The 27,567-nt window shown below is 37.5% G+C and overlaps 1 protein-coding gene and 2 long non-coding RNA genes across 3 annotated transcripts; all 3 read right to left on the bottom strand.

Annotated features, from left to right (window-relative positions):
* Nucleotides 1-4,673: 4,673 nt before the first annotated feature.
* LOC119075267 lies at nucleotides 4,674-5,290 on the bottom strand. Its single transcript, XR_005087352.1, has 3 exons — nucleotides 5,137-5,290; nucleotides 4,958-5,077; nucleotides 4,674-4,893 (listed from the first exon to the last, which is right to left on the bottom strand). It is a non-coding gene; the product is annotated as an uncharacterized LOC119075267 (long non-coding RNA).
* A 5,164-nt stretch (nucleotides 5,291-10,454) lies between these two features.
* On the bottom strand, nucleotides 10,455-10,909 carry LOC119075269. The gene is made up of 3 exons (XR_005087353.1): nucleotides 10,770-10,909; nucleotides 10,653-10,717; nucleotides 10,455-10,569 (listed from the first exon to the last, which is right to left on the bottom strand). It is a non-coding gene; the product is annotated as an uncharacterized LOC119075269 (long non-coding RNA).
* An 11,595-nt stretch (nucleotides 10,910-22,504) lies between these two features.
* LOC119075254 (extensin-1-like) lies at nucleotides 22,505-23,801 on the bottom strand. Its single transcript, XM_037181651.1, has 4 exons — nucleotides 23,797-23,801; nucleotides 23,560-23,726; nucleotides 23,140-23,457; nucleotides 22,505-23,058 (listed from the first exon to the last, which is right to left on the bottom strand). The coding sequence occupies exons 1-4, from the start codon at nucleotides 23,799-23,801 to the stop codon at nucleotides 22,505-22,507; spliced, it is 1,044 nt and encodes a 347-aa protein (XP_037037546.1).
* Between the last annotated feature and the right edge of the window lie 3,766 nt (nucleotides 23,802-27,567).

Here is a 27,567-nt window from a genome sequence, read left to right as displayed (position 1 = left end):
ATGTACCCGTCGTAGCCTTATCCTTCTAGGCACAGACACATTGTCGAGAGAAAGACCAAATGCCTCTGATTTTGTTCAATTCTGTCAAGGAGTAGTCAAAAATACGGTAACTGCAGATGCATATATCTCTGTGAAAGAGACCTAATTCAAATTTTTCCTTTTGTTCATCTGTCAAGTTTGATAGTAAAAGACACAAAATATATTTGAATTAGGCCTCTTTCGCGTCGCTATATAGGTAGAATGAGACAAAGAATTTGCCAGTTGGAAAAAGACGAGCCTCGAGTCTGCAGCTCAATTACCATCAAGGCGAGTATACAGCTTACGGTAATGTTTGAAAAAGAGATTAGTGCTACGTAGACCACTATCTAAAAATCGCAATTTCTGAACTTCAATGAGTCTTCAGCAGCTATCTTTGCATCCACGAATCCAATTTCTTGTACCATGCTATAAGAATAAATTGCAATAAGAATTGTTGAAATTCAAAGTAATTTTTATCCACATCACATGCTTGATTTAAAGTCCATTCAAGCCAGGGCCTTTTATAAGGAACAAGCGCGTGGGAAAAATCCCCCCAGGCCCACCTGATTCCCCCCACTTTTTATAAATCCCCCCAGTGCCCCCCACTTTTAAAAAATACTCCACAGTCTCTCACTTGCAGTCAGTTACTAAAATTATAAGAAGTTGTTATTCTTTAAAAACGAGCCATCAGAACAGTCGGAGCGTTTGCTGCGACTGAGCCCCGTACAAACCCGTATATCTATTGCGTACGTGACCCTAGTGCGTCTGTCACCCTACTTTGACCGTAAGCCTATGCGCCGGTTAAAGTAGTTAAAGTAAAATTATTATGTAATGTGTACATCTTAGAAATTGCGCATAGCAATGAAACAAAAATTACGAAAAACGAATGAAATTTGCTCGAGTTATATATAAAATACACATATGGCCCTAGTAGCGGCCTTAGTCCAAGGACCCAAATTTAATTTTTTTTTTTCAACAACATTCTATTCGGTGTTCGATTATCTTTCAAATGAAACAAAAATTACGAAAAACGGATGAAATTTACTCGAGTTGTATGTAAAATACGCATACGGCCCTAGTAGCGGCCTTAGTCCGAGGACCCAAATTTAATTTTTTTTTCAACAACATTCTATTCGGCCTTTGATTACCTTCCAAATCAAACAAAAATTACGAAAAACGAATGAAATTTACTCGAGTTCAATGTAAAATACACATAGGGCCATAGTAGTGGCCTGAGTCCAACGACCCAAATTTAATTTTTTTTCAACAACATTCTATTCGGCCTTTGATTACCTTCCAAATGAAACAAAAATTACGAAAAACGGATGAAATTTGCTCGAGGTATATGTAAAATACGCATAGGGCCCTAGTAGCGGCCTTAGTCCGAGGACCCAAATTTAATTTTTTTTCAACAACATTCTATTCGGCCTTTGATTACCTTCCAAATGAAACAAAAATTAGGAAAAACGAATGAAATTTACTTGAGGTCTATGTGAAATACACACATGGCCCTCGTAGCTTTTCACTTCTAAGGCCCTAACTCACGGTCCACTCACCCGATTTTAAAAAACTTTTTTTTCCTGGATTGGTATTGACAATACCTATCATTTGCCGTGTCATTTACATTTCCATCGTTTATTTTGCCATAAATATCACCAAAAGACCTTAAATCACTTAGGTGGCCCTAACTCACGAAGGGCCGACCCGAATATGCCCATCTTTGAACTTAGCCTCACTATTTTGACTATCTTTCAGGGAAAAAAAAATTTTGAAATCGGATTTGATTTGCCCTTACCGTCTGCTTCGAATTCCATCAATTACACACGGCATCGTAATCCTATAAGCCCCTTCGTACTTCGTACGGGGCTAAAAAAATCGCTGCGCGGCAGCTCATTATTAGTCAACTGCGAAGTATCACAATAAAACTTTCGTCCGTATGTTAAGAGAATTTGACTAAATGTTATTCGGCTCTCTTTTTAGCCCCGTACGAAGTACGAAGGGGCTTATAGGATTACGATGCCGTGTGTAATTGATGGAATTCGAAGCAGACGGTAAGGGCAAAGTGTTTGCCTATGTTCATAGATAACGAATCCGCAATAAAAATTTTGTCCGTCCGTCCGTCCGTCCGTCTGTCCGTCCGTGTGTCACGTCGATATCTTGAGTAAATCAAATCCGATTTCAATTTTTTTTTTTCCCTGAAAGATAGTCAAAATAGTGAGGCTAAGTTCGAAGATGGGCGATTTTGGGTCGACCCTTCCGGAGCTGGTGCCCAATAAGTGCCTAACTGTTTTTCGACGATATCTCCAGACATTTAAGCACTACACTTGTAAGTGATACGTCAAATGAAAGGTATTTACAATACCGATCGACAAAAAAAAGTTTATGAAAATTGGACCGACTCGTGAGTTAGACCCCTTGGTGTGAACTAGGTACAGGGCGGTAAGCCGTTTTTGCTTGTAGGTTGGCCAAATTTGAACGTATTTAGATGGATTTTGCTTTATTAGATAGGTATTGATCGTACCAATCAGGGAAAAAAAAAGTTTATGAAATTCGATTCACCGGAGCGTGAGCTAGGTCTCTTGGAGTGAGCTTATATGTGGCAGGCTACTCGGCCGTACAGTGAAGGTGGTGTTTTTTGTTAATATCTCGAGTAAAATTTGACCGAATTTCATGAATTTTTTTTTGTTTGAAAGATACTAACGAATGTAAAGCAGCCGTTCTATTCCACCTCCTAACAAAATGGCCGTCGGCCGCCATTTTGGATTTTTGTAAAAACAATATAAATCGATGAAAATGATAATTGCAAAGTCACTGATCAGTGAGAAGTGTAGTTTGTGTTACATTTGAAAGGAACGTCGTACGGGGCTTCGTAATTGCGCTATGCGCAATTTTTAAGACGTACACATTTCATAAGAATTTTACTTTACCGACGTTTACGGGCGCAGTAGGCTTACGGTAAGAGTAGGGCGACGGACGAACTAGGGCCACGTACGCAATAGATGTACGGGTTTGTACGGGGCTCTGTCGCAGCAAACGCTCCGACTGTTCTGACGGCTCGTTTTTGCTGAAAGCTATTGACAAGACGCGTAGTTTGACACCAATATGTCATTGTAAAATGTGGTCTCGGGGAGATATGACCAAAAAGTGTTCGTTTGTATTCGACATTCCGAGATATTCTCAATAAATCTCAAATGATTTTTGTAAATTTGCTTTCCTGTAGATGTGAACGCTATAATTCCACATTTGCTCCAAATGACACGAAATTAATTTTTTTGAAGTTTTTTGATTCATTCTGCTTTGAAGTAACGTAAAATCACTTCGACCCAAGCGTTGCCGAAATTACATTTTTTCAAATAAAAACTGAAAATCGGTGTCATTCAAAAGCTACAGCATATGACTTCACGAGAAAAATAACTTTGAGTCAATCAGGTTAGTTGGGTGACTAAAGTAGGTGAAAACAGCTTTCCAGCGGTGATCCTCGAATTTTAACTCGTCGAGGTTATCTCGAAAAATTTTGTAACAACTTTTTTTAACCGGTTTTGAGCCAAAGCAATATTTTCTGTTGGGTAACAACCACCAATTGCAAAAAAAATCCTGGCTGTTAATGACCTCCGAAAAATATCACTTTTATAGACATATCTACCCCAAATTTTGGGCTACCAACGTCATATTGAGCTTAAACTGTGCTTTCAGGGAAAAAAAAGTTTACCGAAATCAGTTTTTATTTGGAGAAAATATTTTGAAAAGTCACAAACGTGTAACGCAACTAACCGCCGACTTTTGCGATCACACAAGTCACACTTCGCAGGCTAAAAATTCCAATTCTTGTTGGTATGAAAGCCCTATGTCTCCTGAGTATTAGAAAATTTATAGACTGATTTGTTACCCCAAAACATAGCCAACACAATTAACTTTATGACTCACAGATAACGAAATTTGTAACGCAACTAACCATGGAATTACCCAAATGCGTTTTTGTGGCCATCAACATACAAAATTACATTTCTTTGAAATAAATCAATAAATCATGCATGCTCTGAGTGAGAGTACACAAGTTACCGGCGTCAGAGTTAGCAGAGAAAGAATGGAGAGGTCGTTTCGTTTGTTATGAAAATTAATGCAATTTTCTTTTGCTGAATCTTTGACTTTGTCCGCAAGTTTGACTTAGACCGCTCCGAGTGGCAGATATTCATAAAGAATCCCTTGGCTGAAATCCTTAGAAAATCCTCCATAATTTTTCGAAAGACATTCCTCAATTTGGAAGAAAATCCTCAAGAAAATCCACAAAAACATAGAAAATCCTTTATAAGGCCCAAAAAAATCAAATAAAAGTACTTGAAAATTGAAAAAAAAAAATCTCCTCAGAGGATTGCCTTTTTGAAAATCATTTGTCAACGAAATTTATAAATATCTGGCCCTCGAACCGAAATCGACAATGTTCGGAACTCTGTTATTTATTTTCAACGATTACTTTACTATATCGGCTGCGACTATCTGTGAAAAACTTCTCTTTTTAAGCAACCAAACTCACACTCAAAGATTTCGTTCAGGGGACCTGAAAATATAGTCAATATTTCAATTTGTTCTGAAGATATAGGACGAAAGCTGTAAAAGCTGATAACTAGAATTCAAAGAAAACATACTTATAATGTTGACCATATTTATTTTTCAGTCGACACAACCGACACAAAAATACCGAACGGGTACAAATTTTCTACTACAAAATGTTCTTTTAAAGATCATAGACACAATGGCATATGCCATCATCGCAGTTTGAAGACGAAATAGAACCAAGATTGAGTAAATCCAGATCCACGCATATCCCACTACACGCTGTAGATGTAAGGGTATCATTGGCATTGCATTCGATATTGACTATAAGTAAAGTAGTTATAGCTATTTAGAGTAGGTTACACTAAAAAAAACTAAGCAGATTTACCATTCAACTCGCTCTGAGCAGTGCAAATACATCTGCCATCACCATCGCATTCATACGGGAATGAAGTGCAAGCTAGGAAACAACCTAGTGGTACGCCTAATACTTCAGTGCATAATAGACCTTGTTTGGAAACCATGTATATAGTGAATGTTAGGAAAGTTTTTTTTTAATTAACTTACTCCCAGATGTGCGCATAACTGCTAACGACAGTAGAATAAGTCCGAGCGCAATAGTCTTCATTTTGATTTAAAAAAAATCGTATTCCTTTCCACCAACTTATTATATTAGCGATAATTCTCTTGTAACTGGAAAATGAACTATTTTAGGCTTTTTATAGTGGAACGATGTGTGACGCAAACACGTTTCTGCAATTTGTTTTCGCATCTGAAATAACAGTAGTCTTTAAGTACATAATGTGGAATTTTATTTAAATATTTTTTCAGCATTTATACTCGACATTTTCAAGTCGTGCAATTTTTAGACCCGTACGAAGTACTGGGGTCTTATAGGTTTACGCATACGTTTGTAACACGTCGAATTGGACTCCCTGAGTAAGGGGAAACCTATTGTGGTTGTCTAGAGATGCCAAATCCGCGAAAAAAAAATGTCCGTCTGTCCGTCTGTCTGTCTGCACGATAACTTGAGTAAAACGCATCCGATTTTGAAAATTCTTTTTTTTCCCGTTTGGTAATGTCAAAAGACAGGCTAAGTTCGAAGATGAGTGATTTTGGATCGACCCCTCCCGAGCTGTGGCCCAATAAGTGCTTTACGGTTTTTCGAAGATATCTCCGGACATTTAAACGTTAAACTTGTGATACGTCAAATAATAAATATTATGCACGTATGACAAAGCGGTCGAGGCTTGCCGAGACGGCTTGTCATACGTGCATATTCTTTTTTATCGCATAAGCGAAAACGAGACAACAAGATATGCGAATGACACTTTGACAATTTAAAGAAGTATAATGTTTGTTTATATATCCTAGGTGAATAATTTTTTCGGGGAATCACACCGAGTATGCGATAAAAGGTATTTACAATACCGATCGACAAAAAAAAAGTTTATGGAAATCGGATGACCGACTCGTGAGTTAGACCCCTTGGTGTGGAACAGGCACAGGGCGGCAAGCAGTTTTTGCTCGTAGGTCGGCCACATTTGAACATATTTCGTCTGTTTTAGCTTTATTAGATAGGTATTGACCGTACCAATCAGGGAAATTTTATGAAATTATGTTCTCCGGAGCGTGAGCTAGGTCTCTTGGAGTGAGCTCTTATCTGGCTACTCGGAAGTACAGTGAACGTGGTGTATTTTGACAATATCTCGAGTAAATTTTGACCGAATTTCATGATTTTTTTTTTGTTTGAAAGGTATTAACGAATGTAAAGCGTCGGTACTATTTCCGGTCTCCTAACAAAATGGCTGCCGGCGGCCATATTGGATTTTATTAAAAGTGATATAAAGTGGGAAAAATGATGCTTAGAGAGTTTCTGTTAACATGGAAATAATGTGTTAAGTGTGAGGGGTTTCAGGGATTCCATATATGGACATATATATACCTATATACAGCTATATTGAGCTATATACAGGCATATAGAGCTATATAATAGCATATATTTATCTGTGAAATATTTATAGTGAAATATAGTTAAATATAGCGGTATATAGCTGTTTAAATAGGAATTTATGAAATTTGACTTCGTACGGGGCTGTCTATATTGCCTCCGGCAATTTAATTGTATATGATAACAAGGCAAAGAGTGGATAATGTAAGTGATTTTAAAGGGAGAATAGTTTTTCAGCAGAGAAGAAAATGAAGTAAGAGAAATGAAGAGTTTCACATTAAAGGCTTTTGATACGAATAGGTGTTTCGTACGGGTCGGCGTTAGCTATGTTTTTTTGTTTGCATTTCAACAAAAACAAATAAATTTCCATTCTGTCGTGCTATTTTTCCGTTGAAAACAACTTGTCCAAATAATAATTTTCGTTCTTGATTTCACCTTGACGAGTGAATCACCTTGATCGTTTTGATTTACGAAGAGCTTTTCCATCCGTGCTCCCTATGATTTTCCATCAGCGTCCTTTTTCCCGCATTGATATAACGAAATGAAAGGTGAGGTAAAAGGCTTGGTCTTGCGTTTCTAAGATTCATGCAGATTAAATTTCATACGATTCTATTGACTTACATTACATGCTCCTATTCCCATTACAGCTTTCTTGCACACATGACCGTCAATTACGACATCGCCCACAACCGTTTTTTTTACATTGACAAACTACTGATATAGTAAGTATCTGTGAGATACTTTAAGTAACCAGACTCACGTTCAAAGAATTTGTACAGGTGAAGGTATGGGACAAAAATTGCATACTTATAATTTTGACTATTTTTATTCTTCGACACAATCAAGACAAAATTTTCTCTTAAAGACCATAGACACAATGGCATATGCCACCATCACAATTTGAAGTCGAAATAATGCCAAGATTGAGTGTATTCAGTCCTACACATAACAGTCCACACTGTGAAGCAGTAGCCAAATCATCGTTTTCACATGTGAGATCAACCTTTGTGTCTACGTAACGTAGTTTTAAACGTTTTTAGAAGGTGCACTAACAAAAACCAACTAAAGTAAATTTACCATTCACTTCGGTCTGACCAGTGCAAATACATATGCCATCAGTAGGGCATTCATAGGGGAATGTACCACACGCTGCCAGACAACCTACTGGTTCGTTGACTATTTCAGTACATAAATTATCTTGTTTGGAAACCATACATTAATGTCACGGAAATCGTTGAAGAAGATTATATAAGATTATGCACGTCGCGCCAAAATTGCTGGTCGAGCCGAAGGCGAGAACCGTAATGACCACACGTCTAGATAACAATTTTGGCAAGAGGTGCATACAATTTTTTATCTGCCGAGAACATATATGCCGAGAGATAAACAAAAATGCTCTAGAGTGATAAGTGGGAAATTATTGTTACGGGCAGATAAAAAGCTTAACTTACTTCCGGATGTGCGTATAACGGCTAACGACGATAGAATAAGTGCGAATGCAATAGTTTTCATTTTGATTTAAAAAAAATCGAATTTCCTTCCACCAACCTTGTTATTATCAGAAACGATAAATTACTTGTCACTAAAAAATTTGATTTTCTTGAGGCTTTTTATAGTGTGACTGTGACACGGCAACAAGTTTCTGAAATTTGTTTTCAAACAACGCACTTCAAGCATGAGTGGGACTTTAAATACTATAATTGAAACTGGACAGCGCAGTGTATGTGTATCAAACACATGTTGACACTGTAATTTTTTTTTTGGAAAAACGTTTCATACAAATCTCTTTTTGGCAGCTGTCATTAGAGGCAATTTTTCTTGAAGTCTGATCATTAATTATTTTTAAGTTAAACTTTTGGAGTATGACACCACATAATTCTGACGACGAATAAACAGATGATAAATACGCTGGCACTGCCAAATCCTCAACCCTCCTAATACCTATACCACCACAAGACAAGGGGAAAGATGCCTGATCCCACGACAAACCTTCTATTCTCGTATTCGCAATAGCCTCCAATGTCGACCGAAACATCTCATCAACAGATCTAAGATGATCGGGTAACAAGTACGCTCTAGAAGTACGCATCAAGTAATTAAATCTACAACCACTCAACGACTTCTTAAAAACACACAAAGCAGGATGGACATCCATCAGTTTAAGTCGGTCACACATCAACTTAACTGATTTGGTCTTAGAAGAAAACATCCTCTCTAAACCTGTCTCAAATATCGGCGTACCTAACAGTTCTAAGGAAGATTCATCAACCTTCTTAATACCTGGTAACAAAGCTGATATATCAGCATACATATGAGCTTCTTCATCAGGGGTCGCATTGATAAAGAAAACTTCACATTTCTTCGTATTCAGGCGTAGTCCTGAAACGTCATAAAACGACAATACTTTCTGAATATCAACTAAAACAGTCGATAATTCATCACCTATAGTACCATCGTCTAAATACCTGCCATTAAATCGAGACAAAAGGGAATGCGTCATTCGCATTATACCTATACAGAAACCTGTAGGACCCAACGGGTCTCCCTGCTGATAGCCTCTTTGAGACAACAAGAGATTATCAGCGAAATAAAGATTCGAAACAAGCCGATATGCTTGTTGCAACAAGGGAAACAACTCCGGGCAAATATCTTTAACCTCTCCTAACATAAACTTCCTAAAAAGCATATTAAATGCATTCTCAAAGTCAAACTTAACAAGAGCCATTGGCTTATTATGCTTCATTTCACAAAATTCACGCACAGCGTGAACTAAAGCTTCAGCTCCTCCTTTAATCCCAAATCCAAACTGAAACTAACTGTTCCCTAATCTTATAATTCGAAATCTTCCCTGCAATACGCCTCCAAACTAAGCCCACAGCAATTGGTCTTACATCGTTCTCTCCTTTATTAAGAGCAGTTAACGATGCACCAAAGAAAACCTTTAAAACATCCTTTTGTACTCGACCTGATCTAATAATATCTATCAACGAAGACACGGCTTTAAGCAATTCATTAGCTGAATCACCACAAGTAAAAGATGTCAAATCTTTCAAGTGCCTTGGTCTCAAGCCCCCTATCCCTCCTGACGAACTCAAAGGGAAACTCCTAATAGCCTTAACTACATCTCCTACCTCAGTGAAGTGCTTTGTTTCGAATCTTATATCGGTAGTTGTTACCTATGTGGAATTTAATTAAAATATGTTTTCCAACTCTAAAGTTACTCGACACGTGCAGTTTTTTTTATATATTTCAACTCGTGCTAGTTTTTTATTGAAAACAACTTGTTCAAATAATAATATTCGTTTTTTTAACCTTGATAACAGTTGAATAGATTTTTTAAGAATTTCCTACAATGCAATGTTCGGATTCTTTTGGTTCTTGAAGAGCTTTTGAATCCGTTCATTCAACTATCTTTAACACCTATTTCCAATTTCAATTCTTTATTCCACATTGATATATGTAGGCAAGGTAGAGCAACAAGGAAGAAACGAGCATCTCGGTCTTGTGTTTCAAAGTTTAATGAAGATTTAATTCAATTACTAATGGATTCAATATGGAGTTTAATTTAAGAACGCTCGGCTTCTGTTTTCCATATTTTATTTCCGACGCTGCGCCATGTTATAATTTGATCAATTTTCAAGAGATCTTGACATGAAAATATGTATAAACGTTCGTAGCGAGTATTTGAACCATTGGTATACCATTCATGCTTAATCGAGCTTAAGTGTACGAGCCGTTTACAGTGTAAACTTTACACTCATTTAACTTTATCGGGTTTATCAGGCGTGCCATGAAAGCTTTTAAGTACTTCCAAAAAGAAAAACGAACATCTAAGTTATATTACCGATTTTATTGGTCTAAGACTGATCAACATAGGCAAAAGATGAATTTGGTGCAGCAATCAGATGTAAGGAGCTACTTTCATAAATTATTAATTCCTTCCGTTCCAAGAACTGTTGCTGTGGTGTGGTTAGATTTGCGAGTTTTTCTTAATCCAATCAAAATAATAGGAAACTTTAGAGTACACATCGGGGTTTCCAATCCCGCATCTACATGTGGGTCACAAATATTTTGAGCGAACAATCAAAAACTCCCACATTATCAAAAAACTATCGTTCAGAATATTACTTACGGAATTCCGAAGCTCACGATTCCAACAAGTTTTTTACCATAAGTGAGTGGACCTCCCGAATCGCCCTTTTTAACGGTAAGTGATCAGATTTAAAATTTTTAAAGTTCAATGACTTACTTTGCATGCTCCTATTCCCATTACACCCGTTGTGCACATATGGCCGTCAATTAGGACATCGCCCACGACCGTTTTTTTACATTCATCGAAAGCCAGAACAGTTAAATCAACACCTTGTAATTTATTGGGTGTAGTACCTCTAGCCTAGAAAAAATTTCTGTTTAGAAGAAACGTTCTCCTACAGTCTGTTATTAGATAATGATTAGCAGGAATGTGGTGACATATAATTAAAGCCGACGTGAGTTGAAGAATCCGAGGGCACACTGTCAAGTTTCAGTACCCTATTTAGAGTACCACTGATGCTTGAAGTCCGTTGAAGAGCTCTCTAGCATCGACACAACACAATAATTTAATAAAAAGTCATTAACTGCCTCAGATTATTATTTATAGAGGAGATAAATAGTAAATAAATTATTGACTGTATCAATGAATCGAGAAAAATAGGTTGAATGTTGCAGTTGCAATCTTTTATATACGTTAAAACGAATAATTCAAAAATTACACTTCAGCTCTATGTTGTTGTCTCGTTTTCGCTGATGTGATAAAATAGAGTACACACCTGTCACCTCGCCTGTCACTATCAGTCTCGGCAAGCATCGACTTCTTCGTGACAAGTGTGTAATATATATTTCATAACGATTTTCAAATCTGTGCTATCACTCAACAATGGACGTGCGTAAATGAATGAAGTAGACTTGCAACATTGTTGTATTATATACCGACTGCCTTGCCGACTGCATCATCATCTACATGGAGGAGTGATTTACGATCCATATTGAATGCTGCCTAATTCCAAACTGCATAAGTCGTGAATTACTCCACATAATATAAACGGCGAAACAACAACAATGATTTGGAACGGACGGTTGTGTAATATTCACCGATATGATCAATCATCATAATCAATTTAAGGGTTTTGTGTGTTTGTTCAAAAGTTCAATTAATCAATGAACGATTTCATACATCGAACTTTTGATATTTTGTTTGAAGTATTTGGCGGAGCGGTTAGCGCAATTACGTATTTCCATTTCATATGTTGGAATGCATCTTAAAATATGTTTCCGCTGAAATGAATAGCGCTGCTGGTGTTTTGTAGCAATCATTTAAATGTGTATAATAAACTAGGTCCCACCTGTTGGGTGGGTCAGATCCCTTCACTGTCTGAACTTCTCAATAGTATTTTTTTGGTAATGATTTATTGATTTATTTCAATGAAATGCAATTTTGGTGGCCACAAAAACATATTTAAAAAAAGAAGTACGAGAATGGTCTAAATCTCTCTCTCATTAATAATTCTGTTTAGTTTCAATGAAAATCTTTGAAACGTTATCTGTAAAATACCCCGGTAAAAATTGTGTGAATTGCGGCCAACTAACCTCAGGAATTTCCTTCTCCAACAAACGTTTGAGATTTACTCCAGTTATCGTGTTGACAAGATTGGAAAAGTCTTTTTTACAGAACACTACTAAACAATGAACGTCAACACAATGTATGGTCGAAAGTCAAACTTTGTATGTAAAAAGAAACTCACCTCTCATGAGGAGGTGAGTTTGTTTATATGAAATCGCTATGTCCTCCGGTTTGTTTGAACAAAGACGAGATTCGGTGGAATACCGGAACTTGTCTAAAAGTATCAACAAAGCAAGGAGATCAGATGAAAGAAAATATAAAGTCCAATTGGCTCAAAACATAATTGAAGCGAACTGCAATATGAAAGTCCTACGGAGAAAAATGAGAAACGCCAAAAAAGAAATCTTCAAATTACGAGACAAAACCGGAACGATCCAAACGGATCGAAATGCGATATGCCCGATATGGGATCGGATGATATGCCCGACATAACTGTTGATGAAGTCAAGGCCGCAGTAGCCGAGATGAAAAACAAAAAGTCTCCCGGAGAAGATATTGTTCCAGTGGAAGCCATTAAACTAGGTGGAGACTCCTTATTAAAGGCAATCACGGCTTTGTTTAATCAATGTCTCCAATGGGAAGAAGTACCAGAAGCCTGGGAAAATGCGGTAATTACATTGCTGCATAAAAAAGGAGACATAACAAAGCTGGAAAATTACCGGCCCAAAAGCCTATTGTCAACACTCTGCAAGTTGTTTATGAAAATCATTACGAAGAGGAACACTAACAAGTTCGACTACTACCAACCTGTTGAACAAGCTGCTTTCAGATCTGGTTTCAGCACAAACGACCATTTGCAGGTGATGAGAACGCTTATTGAGAAGTGTCGTGAATACAACATCGACATAGTCTTGCTATTCATAGACTTCGAAAAAGCTTTCGATTCAGTGGAAACATGGTCGATATTGGACGCATTAGACGAATGTAGAGTAGACTCAAGGTACTCCAACACAATTCGATATGTGCACAACAATGCTACTTCATGTGTAAAACTTCATAAGAGCACGGAGAAATTCAGAATTGGCCGAGGTGTAAGGCAGGGTGACACCATTTCACCGAAATTATTCACGGCGATTCTGCAGAGTATTTTTAGGAAGTTAAACTGGAGAAAAATGGGAATCAAGATAAATGGAGAGTACCTGAGCAATCTCCGCTTCGCTGATGATATTGTACCGATAGCAGCGAATCTAGGTCAGGCTCAGCTTATGCTACAACAGTTAAGTGAAGATGCAAGCAAAGTTGGCCTCAAGATGAACTTATCGAAAACAAAAGTCATGACCAACATCGGGAGCGATAGAGAAATCAAAATTGGTGACACTGTCATTGAACGAGTCGACAGCTATGTATATCTCGGACATAAACTGAAGTTAGGTCTGGACAACCAAACTGCAGAAATAAGACGTAGGATTGGTCTTGCATGGGCAGCGTTCGGAAAACTCAGACTCATTTTCAAAAGCAAAATGAAACGCCAAGTTTTCGACACTTGTGCTCACTTATGGAGCGGAAACGTTAACTTTAACGAAAGCATCCGAAGATAAATTGAGAGTGACACAAAGAGCCATGGAACGGAGTATGCTTGGAATAACACTCAGAGACAGAATGACGAATCAATGGATTCGACAACAAACCAGGGTCGTTGATGTCATGGAAAGAATAGCATCTCTGAAATGGAGCTGGGCGGGACATATTGCAAGAAGGACAGACGAACGTTGGACCAAAAAGATCATGAACTGGCGACCATATAAAAGACGAGCTATAGGTAGACCACCAGAGAGATGGACAAACGGAATTAAGAATATTGCAGGTACAAACTGGCAGCAAATGGCAATGGATCGTACGAAATGGAAAGAAGTTGGAGAGGCCTACATCCAGCAGTGGATAGAAACAGGCTGAAAAAGAAGAAGAAGAAGATGATGATGAACCCATACCACCCTTTTTCGAACTTGATCTGAGAATTTCAATACTTCATCGAATCAAAACGAGCCACTAGAACAGTCGGAGCGTTTGCGACATGACTTGCTAACTATTTCGTGGTGAAAGTTTGGTAATTGTCCGTTTGATATTGGCGTTGGAATCAGTGAGGTAATTTCTTTTTCTTCAGCACACGACTCAATTTTCCATGGAAAACTTGGATCTAGTGCTGACAAAATCAACATTGCAATACTTGTCTTGTAACACAACATACTATTTTACAACGCAGGCGAGAAAATAGTCGTTGTCTCCCCTCCGCTGAAACGTTGTAAGCCTTTGTTGTGAAAAACGTTCTGCTTAACTAGGGAAAAAGTCGGAAATTGTATTTAAGCTCCGGTGAGCTGTTGCCTTTGTAGGCGAATCGATATTTTTGTTTCGTTTAGAAGAAATAGTTTAGGAGAAATAGTAAATTCCAACTAGAGCGAAATCATTCTTATTAGAATTTTCAATTTTCTCCTTCGGCTTTGGTAAGCAAATAACTATAAATACCCGTCAGCCAAGTCTCTTTGAAATGACTATGCATCATTATGCTTTGAGACTTTGTTTTTCGAGAAAATCGAAAAAAGTTTCCAAAATTCGAGAATAACAAAAAATTGAAGAAAATTTTGAGAGATCAAGGAAATACAGAAATTGTTCGAATTTTCTTGGAATCTAACCTCGGATGGGACTTTCAACATTGCTTTAAGCTATTTTCAGTGTAGATTATAAAGACCATGGAAAGATGTAAAGATGCAGTGTTGTAATGTTGACACCATACTGATCCCTTCTCGACGAGAAGTTCTTCTGTTTTTTTCTTGCTTTCTTTCAAACTTCTTTTCCATTTCGTACCATCCTACATTCACATGTTATGGCATTAGTTTCATCTCATTACATACGCCAAGAATCAAGTCGGAAAACATCATTTCTTTTTACTTTCTACCACAACATAACGAAATTGACATTGGTGGCATAAAGTACGTATTCTAATGCACGTTATAACACGGGGGGCGAAAAAAGAAAACCAACAACCATACATTGAAATATGCTGACATGTATGCATGCAGATGATAGTTTATTATGTTAGGATGCCATATTGCCATATCTTCAGTTATGAAAATATTATAAATTCTGCGATATGTTGCTATTGTGGTGCGGTGAAATATTTTTATTTTTCGGTGTACTATTTGTAACAGAAGAACGAAAATATGGGAAAACGTTGTGTGGTGTATGTACACCTTTCATGAGTTTCTTGTTTATTTTCGATGAAAAATATTTTTTCCATAAAACTTTCCGAAAAGGGCTTATGCGAAAAATCTGCTTGCAAACATATTTATGAAGATTTTGGTGATTCTTTTGCGCTGGCAAAATAATATAAAATATGTTGCAGATTTTCGGTGAGATACGATCGGATTTGCATCTGAATGTGTTTGTGTGTGTGTGAAAGAGTGTGATAGAATTGTTGTTCGAAGAGCATTGTTACTGTGGTGGCTTTTCAGAATTATTGCAATGATTTATAATGCAACTACCGATCCGCATATATTGAAAGTTTTTTTTTTCCTTTTACATTTATGATATTGGAAGGATGTCATCCGCTAAAAAAGTGCACTATACATTCCACCTCTGATGTATTCAAAGTAGTTTTTGGTATTCGCTCGAACATAGATTATTCCGGGGATAGTGGTGTGCGCCGCCGAGTGAAACTGTCCTCAGCCGAAAAATGTATGGTATTGCTCAAATATTTGGTTAAGGAGAGGCTAAAGAGATTGGCCTCGGTTTGTGTCTATGATATTCTGACCATACGCCCCATCTATCGGACGGTGGCGGCACTTGGTTAGGGTTTTCGCTAAATTTGGCTAGTTAGCGCCACCTACAGTTTGTTTTGGAATATTCATGAAATTCGAGACAAATAGCACTCCCGCACAAGATTTGACCACAAATTTCTACACAGAATTTCTACACAAATATCCTGGGGAATAGACAAACCTTTAATAGCCTCGGTTACAGGTCTTCCAGGTCTTTACAGTTGAAAAAATCTATCCAGATGAGCTATATGGCACAACAGTTGCCAACACTTTGCCAACACTTTGCCTAACAATATCACGATATTACCAGTAAATTCGCTTGGATCCACATTTTTTTCTCATGAGTATCATAATAATGTAGCACTAGTCGGTCGAACAACATGACTTCGACCCGACGAAACTCGCACTGCATCAATTACATTTCCATTTTTATTTACTTTCATTTTTCACGCGTTCGCGATACACCGAATAAAACTAATACTAGACATGCCATGTGAAACGTCTACTTGGTTTCTTGTACTAAAATAAGTAGCGCCTTCAAGTTGTTTTTACAAGGTTGTGTAGGCGCTACGCATAAAAAAAACTAGAATTTTGGACACAGCCGTTTTCACATTGTGGAATATTTTCCGCGAGAGATGTGAAGAAAACATACCGTAGAGCAGAAAATTTGTTTTGCCTTGAGTACGGAAACGATTTTATAAATTCATAAGATGTCAACAAATTACGTTTATGGACGCAACACCTACAACACAAAAGTTATGTAGCGATCAAATTGTTTTATTCAATCGTCTGAATGCACAGTTTTTTCACTAAAATGAAACCATCTGCCCATTCATACTTCTGTTTATGTACATTGCATGAATGGTTATGTTCGATTCTGAGTGTTTTTACTTCGCGTCAATGAGATGTAAACATTACCAGCTATTGCTGTACTGAAGTAAATAAGCAGATCAATGGAGACACATGAATGTTTCATCGGCAGAGTTGTTCAATTTATAATTTTTATCATACCCGCGCCATGTTGTGGTGTCACAATTACGCTCGTATGATAAAATATAATATTGATACATGAGAGGCAATTTCGGCAAGCCTCGACTGGCGGTCTCATGTATCGATAATCTTATATTACCATTTTGTATTTGTATTTGTATGAAATATCAAATACATAGTGCTAGTGCAGATCATGAATGAATCTATCAATGAAATTGCACTAACATTGATAAAGTGCATAACAAACACTAAAAATCAGCACGCGCTCTATTTCCAAATACTTGATTACTGTGTAATGCGTGACTTTTCGTTTGGTTTTTATTTGTTTATCGTCGTTCAACATGACAAATTTTATATTACGGAGAATAATTTTATGCGGCGTACTATTTACAAATAAAATAAACTAAAATAAAAAAAAATAAAAATAAAATTAAAAAATCGAATTGAACTGCGTAATTTACAGTGCGACTAAAAGAGAGAAACATACTCTCAAAATTTATCTATCTATATGTTGAAGTCCCCACGGCCGAACCAGTTAGAGCGCCGGCTTGCAAGTAAAAATATACACATGCTGCGCGGGTTCGATTCTCATCGTTGGCGTGATACTCATGAGTGTCATGCTAATGTAGATTGGCCGTGGGGCAATTTTTTTTTTTTAATCTAATTTTTACAATGTTTGACAGAATAGTATTATGTTTAGGAATTATACAGATTCTTTCATGAAACTGGTTTGGTTTCACGTTAGAATGGGCCAAAAAATTCTGTTTCGACCTTTTTTGCTGAAAAATAAATTGGGATTCAAGGGTTGAAAGTCTTATTATGTAAATATAAATTTGAATTACGTCCTTATGATCAGAAGCACGTTGCACAATACACCTCAAATATTTTTGAAAAGTTCTAAAAATGTCTTAGCGCAATACTAATACTAAAATTGAGAAATCTAAAATAAATCATTCTTTACTGTCAAAAATATTGATTACAGAGCGCAATAATTTCGCGAATAATTTATCCCTCAAAAATCAAAAACTCAAACTTTAAAAATTTATTTACTGTGGTAAGTATGCACATATTTCTAGCTTCTTTTATTAGTGTACTGATCAAGCAAATCTTGACCGCCGTTTGATGCTAAAAAAAAAAAAAATTAGAAGAAATTTTTTAGCAATTTCAGCCAAAAACATTTTTTTTATTATAGCTCCATTTTTAGGTGGTTTCTTATTACACAAAAACTATCACACATGGAGACCGCGATCAATGATAAGGTATGAAGTTTTCTTATGTGCAATGCCTGAAACTCACAACAACAAACATATGTTCGAGTTTACTTTATTTTGCCTTTCAACTCACTTCGCCGGTGAAGATGGATACCTGTATTGAGATGGAACTGAATGTGTTGGTGTGAATTTCAGTGCACGCCTCAGCAAAAAATTTATGCTAGAGGAGGAAGCCTCCAATATTCGCGTAGGGAAGCTAGAACTTTTTTTTATCCTCTAGAGCTAATTCATTCCGACCGTAAATCAAGCAATGGTCAAGTTACTGACATTTTTCTATTTCTGAAGGAAGTTTATTCAGTTTGCTAGAACAAAGTCCAGTGGAAATGTTCGCGTAGGGAAGCTAGAAATTTGTTCTCCTCTGGAGCTAATGCATACCGACTGTAAATGTAGCAGTGGTCAAGGTACTGCCATGTTTTTATTTCTAGGGAAGCTGCAAATTATTTCTCCTCGGGGCTAATTCATGCAGACCGTAAATGTAGCGGTGGTCGCGTTACTGACATATTTTTTTTTGTATTTCTGAAGAAATTATCTTCAGTTTGCTAGAACAAAGTTCAGTGGAAATGTTTGCATAGGAATGCTAGAAATTATTTCTTCGCAGGAGCTTCGCGACGCGAAACTGAAACTGTCTTTAGAAATAAAAATCCGTCAGTACCATCACTTCATTTGCAAGAATCTTGTATTATTTATTTTGAACTATTTCCAATAATATTTCGTTTATTTTCATCACAACAGTTGAAGATTGGTTGTGGTCTAATTAACATCGGAAATAGCTGTTTCTTTAACGCAACTCTCCAGGCCCTATTTCATATGCCGTGTTTAACCGACAGTTTGAGCCAAGTGACTTCAAAAAACTGTAAAATAAATCGCATTTTATAGGATGTTATAGAGTACGTATTGAATTGTATTTTATTCTCGTAGGCAAATGCATAATTTGTGCTGTACAGGCTTTATACTGCAGGACGAAACGCAGTCGAATGTCTATTTACCCTACCAAAGTCTACACAACACTTCAGAAATCGCCTTGTCTATCCAAGATCTTGAATGGCAGTCAACAAGATGCACATGAATTTTTCAAGAATATGATCGAAGCGATGGAAAAAATTCCAGATCACCCCCACGTTAACTTCGGGAATTTTTTTATGGCACAAGTCAACACTGAAGTGAAATGTTTCCACTGCAACGTATCATACAATAAGAGAAGTAGTGTTGGCGACTTCATTATCAATATTATTGGCATGCGATCAGTGAAGCAAGCGTTAGAACTTTTCTTCGATAGCGAGATCGTTGATGATTACAATTGCGTAACCTGCAAGAAATCGGTTTTGGCGTTAAAAAAATATACACTGCTGACCACACCTAAATGTTTGTGTGTAATACTAAATCGAATTCCAAGCCAGGGTGCAAAGGTTAACACAAACATTGAAATCAATCAAGATTTGATCTTGAAATGTATTGATGGCGAGAAACTCCGACATGTCCAGTACAAAATGGTGTCCGTCGTTAATCACATTGGCCCAAGTTATACTGAAGGGCATTACACTACTACCATACGACATGAAGACACGACATACACATTAGATGATTCTAATGTAACCGCCGGAAGTGGCATTTCTGGACGCGATGCGTATTTATTATTTTATGAATGTATCGGGGTAATCGTCTCAAACATAATTTATTTTTAATGACATCCACATATTGTTTCGGAATTTTAATCGTTTATCTTTGTTTTCACGTATTCCTTATCCTTTAAATACCTCAGTTTGTCAACCCCTCCTTCGTATGTAGACGTCATTATTACATGACCCTGTAGTAAATATTTCTTGTTTCCAGGAAATATTTATTGAGGAATCAGATGAATGGACTCCGACTGAAAAGCCTGCTGATGAACCCAAATGTACTCCGATTGAAACGAATAGCGATGAACCAGAATGGATTGAAGTCGAAATTGCAGATGAAAATGAGGAATTGGCGGGTAGTATTGAAACAAACAGCAAATTTACTGAAGATGGTGTAGTGAGCGACAATCATCAGGACACAAAAAATGTAAATACCGCCTATTTCAAAGCGTTTGTCTGTAGTAAACATCACGTCCGAGGTTCCAAATTTTTATTTTGACGAGTGGTGACGTTATGGCCCGACACGAAGGGGATGGCTGTGTTCACACTAGTCAAAATAAAAATTTGAAACCTTGTATGTACACTTACAGTGCTTTACATGAATAGCTTCTTGTTACCTTCACGCATTACGATGACTTTAAAAAGCTAGCGTTGTCTGGAAGCGACTGTAACATAGAAGTTGCTATGAGTGATGTATAAGCTACAGCTTATGAGTGGTAATCGTAAAATATCGCCAAAACGTTTTTCTACTACTACTATCTTCTCGAAGCTCGGAACAGGTCTGGAAGACCTGAAACCTGAAGTTCTCATTATCTGAATCTGATTAGAGCTGAACTTGAATGACAATTTTTCATCTGACCTGGTGAATTTACCTGAAATCTGAATATCAATTTTATTTTTGTATGGGATACCGGTATCAACACTGAGATACAAACATTTTTGTATGGGATACCGGCATCACCACTGAGAAACAAACATTTTTGTATGAGATACCGGCATCACCACTGAGATACAAACATTTTTGTATGGGATACCGGCATCACCACTGAGATACAAACATTTTTTGTATGAGATACCGGCATCACCACTGAGATACAAACATTTTTGTATGAGATACCGGCATCACCACTGATATACAAACATTTTTGTATGGGATACCGGCATCACCACTGAGATACAAACATTTTTGTATGAGATACCGGCATCACCACTGAGATACAAACATTTTTGTATGAGATACCGGCATCACCACTGATATACAAACATTTTTGTATGGGATACCGGCATCACCACTGAGAAACAAACATTTTTGTATGAGATACCGGCATCACCACTGAGATACAAACATTTTTGTATGGGATACCGGCATCACCACTGAGAAACAAACATTTTTGTATGAGATACCGGCATCACCACTGAGATACAAACATTTTTGTATGGGATACCGGCATCACCACTGAGATACAAACATTTTTTGTATGAGATACCGGCATCACCACTGAGATACAAACATTTTTGTATGAGATACCGGCATCACCACTGATATACAAACATTTTTGTATGGGATACCGGCATCACCACTGAGAAACAAACATTTTTGTATGAGATACCGGCATCACCACTGAGATACAAACATTTTTTGTATGAGATACCGGCATCACCACTGAGATACAAACATTTTTTGTATGAGATACCGGCATCACCACTGAGATACAAACATTTTTGTATGGGATACCGGCATCACCACTGAGATACAAACATTTTTTGTATGAGATACCGACATCACCACTGAGAAACAAACATTTTTGTATGAGATACCGGCATCACCACTGAGATACAAACATTTTTTGTATGAGATACCGGCATCACCACTGAGATACAAACATTTTTTGTATGAGATACCGGCATCACCACTGAGATACAAACATTTTTGTATGGGATACCGGCATCACCACTGAGATACAAACATTTTTTGTATGAGATACCGACATCACCACTGAGAAACAAACATTTTTGTATGAGATACCGGCATAACCACTGAGATACAAACATTTTTTGTATGAGATACCGGCATCACCACTGAGATACAAACATTTTTTGTATGAGATACCGGCATCACCACTGAGATACAAACATTTTTGTATGGGATACCGGCATCACCACTGAGATACAAACATTTTTGTATGGGATACCGGCATCACCACTGAGATACAAACATTTTTTGTATGAGATACCGGCATCACCACTGAGATACAAACATTTTTGTATGAGATACCGGCATCACCACTGAGATACAAACATTTTTTGTATGAGATACCGGCATCACCACTGAGATACAAACATTTTTGTATGGGATACCGGCATCACCACTGAGATACAAACATTTTTTGTATGAGATACCAGCATCACCACTGAGATACAAACATTTTTTGTATGAGATACCGGCATCACCACTGAGATACAAACATTTTTGTATGGGATACCGGCATCACCACTGAGATACAAACATTTTTTGTATGAGATACCGGCATCACCACTGAGATACAAACATTTATGTATTAGATACCGGCATCACCACTGAAATACAAAAACTTTTTATCTGACTGGCGGTCGATTTTAACTGAATGGCGGTCGAGTATCTGAATGGCGGTCGAGTATCTGAATGGCGGTCGATTATATCTGACTGGCGATTGATATTAACTGATTGGCGGTCGATTAAAACTGACTGGCGGTCGATTATAACTGACTGGCGGTCGATTAAAACTGACTGGCGGTCGATTAAAACTGACTGGCGGTCGATTATAACTGACTGGCTGTCGATTATAACTGACTGGCGGTCGATTAAAACTGACTGTCGGTCGATCATAACTGGCTGGCGGTCGTTCATAACTGACTGGCGGTCGATTATAACTGACTGGCGGTCGATCATAACTGACTGGCGGTCGATCATAACTGACTGGCGGTCGATCATAACTGACTGGCGGTCGATCATAACTGACTGGCGGTCGATTAAAACTGACTGGCGGTCGATTATAACTGACTGGCTGTCGATTATAACTGACTGGCGGTCGATTAAAACTGACTGTCGGTCGATCATAACTGACTGTCGGTCGATCATAACTGGCTGGCGGTCGTTCATAACTGACTGGCGGTCGATTATAACTGACTGGCGGTCGATCATAACTGACTGGCGGTCGATCATAACTGACTGGCGGTCGATCATAACTGACTGGCGGTCTATCATAACTGACTGGCGGTCGATTATAACTGAATGGCGATTGTAATTAACTGTCTGGCGGTCGATTATAACTGACTGGCGATTGTAATTAACTGTCTGGCGGTCGATTAAAACTGACTGGCGGTCGATTATAACTGACTGGCGGTCGATTATAACTGACTGGCTGTCGATTATAACTGACTGGCGGTCGATTAAAATTGACTGGCGGTCGATTAAAACTGACTGGCGGTCGATTAAAACTGACTGGCGGTCGATTAAAACTGACTGGCGGTCGATCATAACTGGCTGGCGGTCGTTCATAACTGACTGGCGGTCGATTATAACTGACTGGCGGTCGATCATAACTGACTGGCGGTCGATCATAACTGACTGGCGGTCGATCATAACTGACTGGCGATCGATTATAACTGACTGGCGGTCGATTATAACTGAATGGCGATTGTAATTAACTGTCTGGCGGTCGATTATAACTGACTGGCGGTCGATTATAACTGACTGGCGATTGTAATTAACTGTCTGGCGGTCGATTATAACTGACTGGCGGTCGATTATAACTGACTGGCGGTCGATCATAACTGACTGACGGTCGATCATAACTGACTGGCGGTCGATCAAAACTGACTGGCGGTCGATTATAACTGACTGGCGGTCGATTATAACTGACTGGCGGTCGATTATTCCTATTTCTCCGCTTTTTTTACAACATATTGGACCTGTTCACTAACATTTTAGACTAAACTCCCAACGCACTTCATGGTAGCCAGTCCGACCCTGGTGCTATAGCTGCAGCTTGTGACAACTATTATAAATTGTAAATAAGCTTGAGCCAAAGTTACCTGCTACAGGTGAAACTTACAGTTTCTTTTTTTGTTAGCGCGAGAACGTATAAAAATTTGGATCAGTTTGGAGGATTACCATTGAAACAATTTTATGTTTAGAAACCATTTCATGTTGATTTGTCATCTGAGCTGAATTTACCTGAAATCTGAATATCAATAAAATCTCAGGTAAATGAGAGCATGTTTCAGGTATGCATGAAATCTGACATGTTTTACCTGAATTCTTTTGATTTTCAAATTTCAGAATAATTTAGGTCATTTCAGACTCAGATACTTTCAGGTAGAGTTGATCTGATCTGTTCCGAGTATTATCTGGAAAATCTTCAAAGTATAACTTTGTCGATCTTATGACTTCCAGCTGCATTTCGTATAATGAACAGGGAAAATATTTATTGGCGATATTTCACAAGAATCTAATAATTGTCAGTTTATGGAGTGCTAGTTGAGGAGAGTTATGCACTAACCGTCACGAAAAGACATTTCCCAAATAAAGTTTTTTCGGTTCATGCATATCTATCCTCAGTTAATTTATTAGAACCCAATTATGTGTGGTAACTCATAATAAGTATAGAGTTTCTCTCAACTCCCGTAAAGTCGTTCTCAGTATTATGAATCTAAGGAAATGACTGAATATATTTTCAGGAATCTGAAGAATGGATACCTGTTGAAATCATCGACGATAACGAAACTGATGCGAATTTTAACTTTGACGAGGTAGTGTCAATATTTTCCTCATCTATAAATTAGAATTTGAAAGTATTTTTCGAAAATGTTTTTTTTATTCAGCTAACACGTTATACGGTTATTTATGTGGGGTAACAGTGCGATTACAACTTTTACTCATAATTATAAGTTGATGTACAAGACTTGAAAATCTCCATAAAAAGTATATGGAGTGGAGTCAACTTATAATTTTAAGTATCACATCAAATTATAGGTGAAAATCGTAATTATATTATGTCCAGTCGAATTATATTATGTCTAAAATTTTCAGAATTTGGTTTTTTCTATTTAATAACTCACCAGCATGTAGTAAAATGAACTTTACTTCACGGCGACGAGACTTTACTTCAAGTTTTTGAGTAGAATATCTCACTTGGAAATAGGATAAATGATGGAAAAGGCTTGATGTGTGTTTACCGGCCTCGGATTGAATTTGACACAAGAAGTACCATTTCCATCGTCAGTCCTAATTATTATTATTTGCATTATTGATGACGAGATTCTAATAATTTAGTGATCTATGTAGGAATCAATAAATTTCTAGTAGAAGACTGTAATAGGTTTTTGGATTTGTCCTTGTAGCTGTAGATATTGATTTACTTGCTCAGACATAAATAGTCTATCTATTATCTTCACTTAGAATTCAAGAATGGTTGACGATTCCACTAAAGAAGCATCATTCGAGGATAAGGTAACAAAATGTCTTGTTCTATTGAATTTACGTGATACGGTAAAGTAACTGGCGTTTCCCTCATATGAAATATGCATTTACATTTCCAATTCACGTGAAGCATTGTACGTCCGAGGTTCCAAATTTTCATTTTGACGAGTGGGAATACTGCCGTCCTCATCGGGTCGGACTATAAAATTTGGAACCTCGGACGTTATGTACTATTCCAACGGAGTTATAAAAAATATGACTGGCAAGTGTTACTAAAATAAACAATTGTTTTCTATTTTAATATTTCCACAACGTTGGGTACTGCAATTTTATCTTTTAAAAAACATGGCACCTTACTTGGCCTAACTCATAGTACTCACATTTACATACTTTCATTTTACAATACGGCTGGGAAGTACTAAATAATTTGTCATAATTTCTCTAGAAACAAGATAGCAGCCGTCGAATAGTTGACATCGATCACGTCTTTACTCAAATTCAAAACGCATTCAATGTATCATGTAAGAAATGTAATGGTGAAATGGTTTTTTCAAAGGAAACTCGAAGAGGCTTAATTTCGAAGTTTCGCTTTACATGTTCATCATGCAATCGCATAAAGGACATTGATTCATGTCCGAAAGTCAAGAGCCAAGCAAATAACAATGAGGCAGCTGTGAATGGTATTATATCTATCGGGCTTGGATACTATCACCTTCAAGAATTTCTTATGCACTTCAATATACCCATCATGAGCTACCAAACGTTTTACAATGTCGAAAAACTGTTACAAGCAGATTGGTGGAAACTATCCAAAAAATTAGAAGCGGAAGTCCTGGAGGAGGAAAAAATGTTGGCGAAGGGACACAATGAAATTGACTCGGCAGGAAATGCGCTAATCGCAGTAAAAGTTGATGGAAGTTGGCCAACACGATCGTACAACAAAAATTTCAGGTCGTTAGCTGGGTGTGCTGCCATAGTTGGCGTAAGGACAAACAAAGTTATATACTCCCATGTCAAGAACAAGTATTGTCACACATGCAAAATTGCCGAATCGAAAAATGTATCTCCACACTTACATCAATGCAATGCCAATTGGACCGGACCATCAACTGGGATGGAAAATGCTATCATTGTGGAAGGTTTCAAACACTGCGCTGAAAAGGGTGCTCGTTTTCATAAATTCGTTGGAGACGGTGATTCATCTACGTATAAGGCCCTAAGGGATCTTCGCTGTACCAAAATCCAACTGTTTACATTGACAAATACGATTGCAATACTCACGTGCACAAGAACTTTTACAAAAAGATGGCAGCTTTAGAGGACAACAAAAAATTTAATCGAAACACCCGGAAGCTTATTAGTCGTAAAATTGGTAATCACATCGTTCCATTATAACTGAATTTAATTTTTGTCAACTCATTGATACCCCACGATACCCCATCAATCCTACATTGGTAGAGACTAAAGCCAAGTTCGAACTACTAATAGTTTTAATCTGACAAATGGTCAAAAAGGGCTATTTTAAAAGCCTTTGTTGCATATATGAATATGAAAGAACTTTTTAAAAATCGGATCGTGCTACATCATATAGGATATACAGTAAGTAAGAGCATTGGTTGCACCATTACTCTAACTTCAAACACTGAAAATAACAAAAGAATTGTTGCAGTGGTTTGTATATGATAATGATATATAATAGAGTTTGCGCAAATGACGTATAACTTATAAGTCAACTTACTTATAAGTCACATCCGCCATACAAGACGTTCTGGAATGTTACTTATTGTTTTCAACTTATAAGTTGACGTATAAAAGTTATACGTCATTTGCGCAAACTCTCTAAATACATCCTACTGAAATCGGACCCATTTTCCAGAGGTGTCAATTTTATGTGCCTAGAATCCATAACCACTTTCACAAATGTTTTCGCGGGCCATATGTTCAAAAAAATTAAAGTGACTTCACTGTAAAATGAGTCCGATATTGGCAGGCTGATTTCCAAAAGAATTCCTCTACGGTTTTTACTGGGCTAACGTCGTGGGACAATCAATGGACGATTCCTTAATTTCGACTGCCACACTTTCTTACTACTAATTTTTCTTAGGCTTAGACATAGGCTTGGGTGTACGAATGGCAGCTAAGCATTGGAATGAATGTGATATTTCTTTAGGTGAGAAGTGTAGAAACCTCGAAAAAGACTGTATGAATGCACCACTTCACTGCTTCGGCCTTCATGATGAATGCGCTGAATATTTCTGCACAAAGACTACCACACCTGAAGCAAGGGATCGTATCGCA

Source organism: Bradysia coprophila, unplaced genomic scaffold (genome assembly GCF_014529535.1).
Source record: "Bradysia coprophila strain Holo2 unplaced genomic scaffold, BU_Bcop_v1 contig_193, whole genome shotgun sequence".
NCBI classification, from domain to species: Eukaryota; Metazoa; Arthropoda; class Insecta; order Diptera; family Sciaridae; genus Bradysia; species Bradysia coprophila.
Note: the sequence above shows the minus strand (reverse complement) of the source record. Positions and strands in the feature narration are given on the sequence as shown.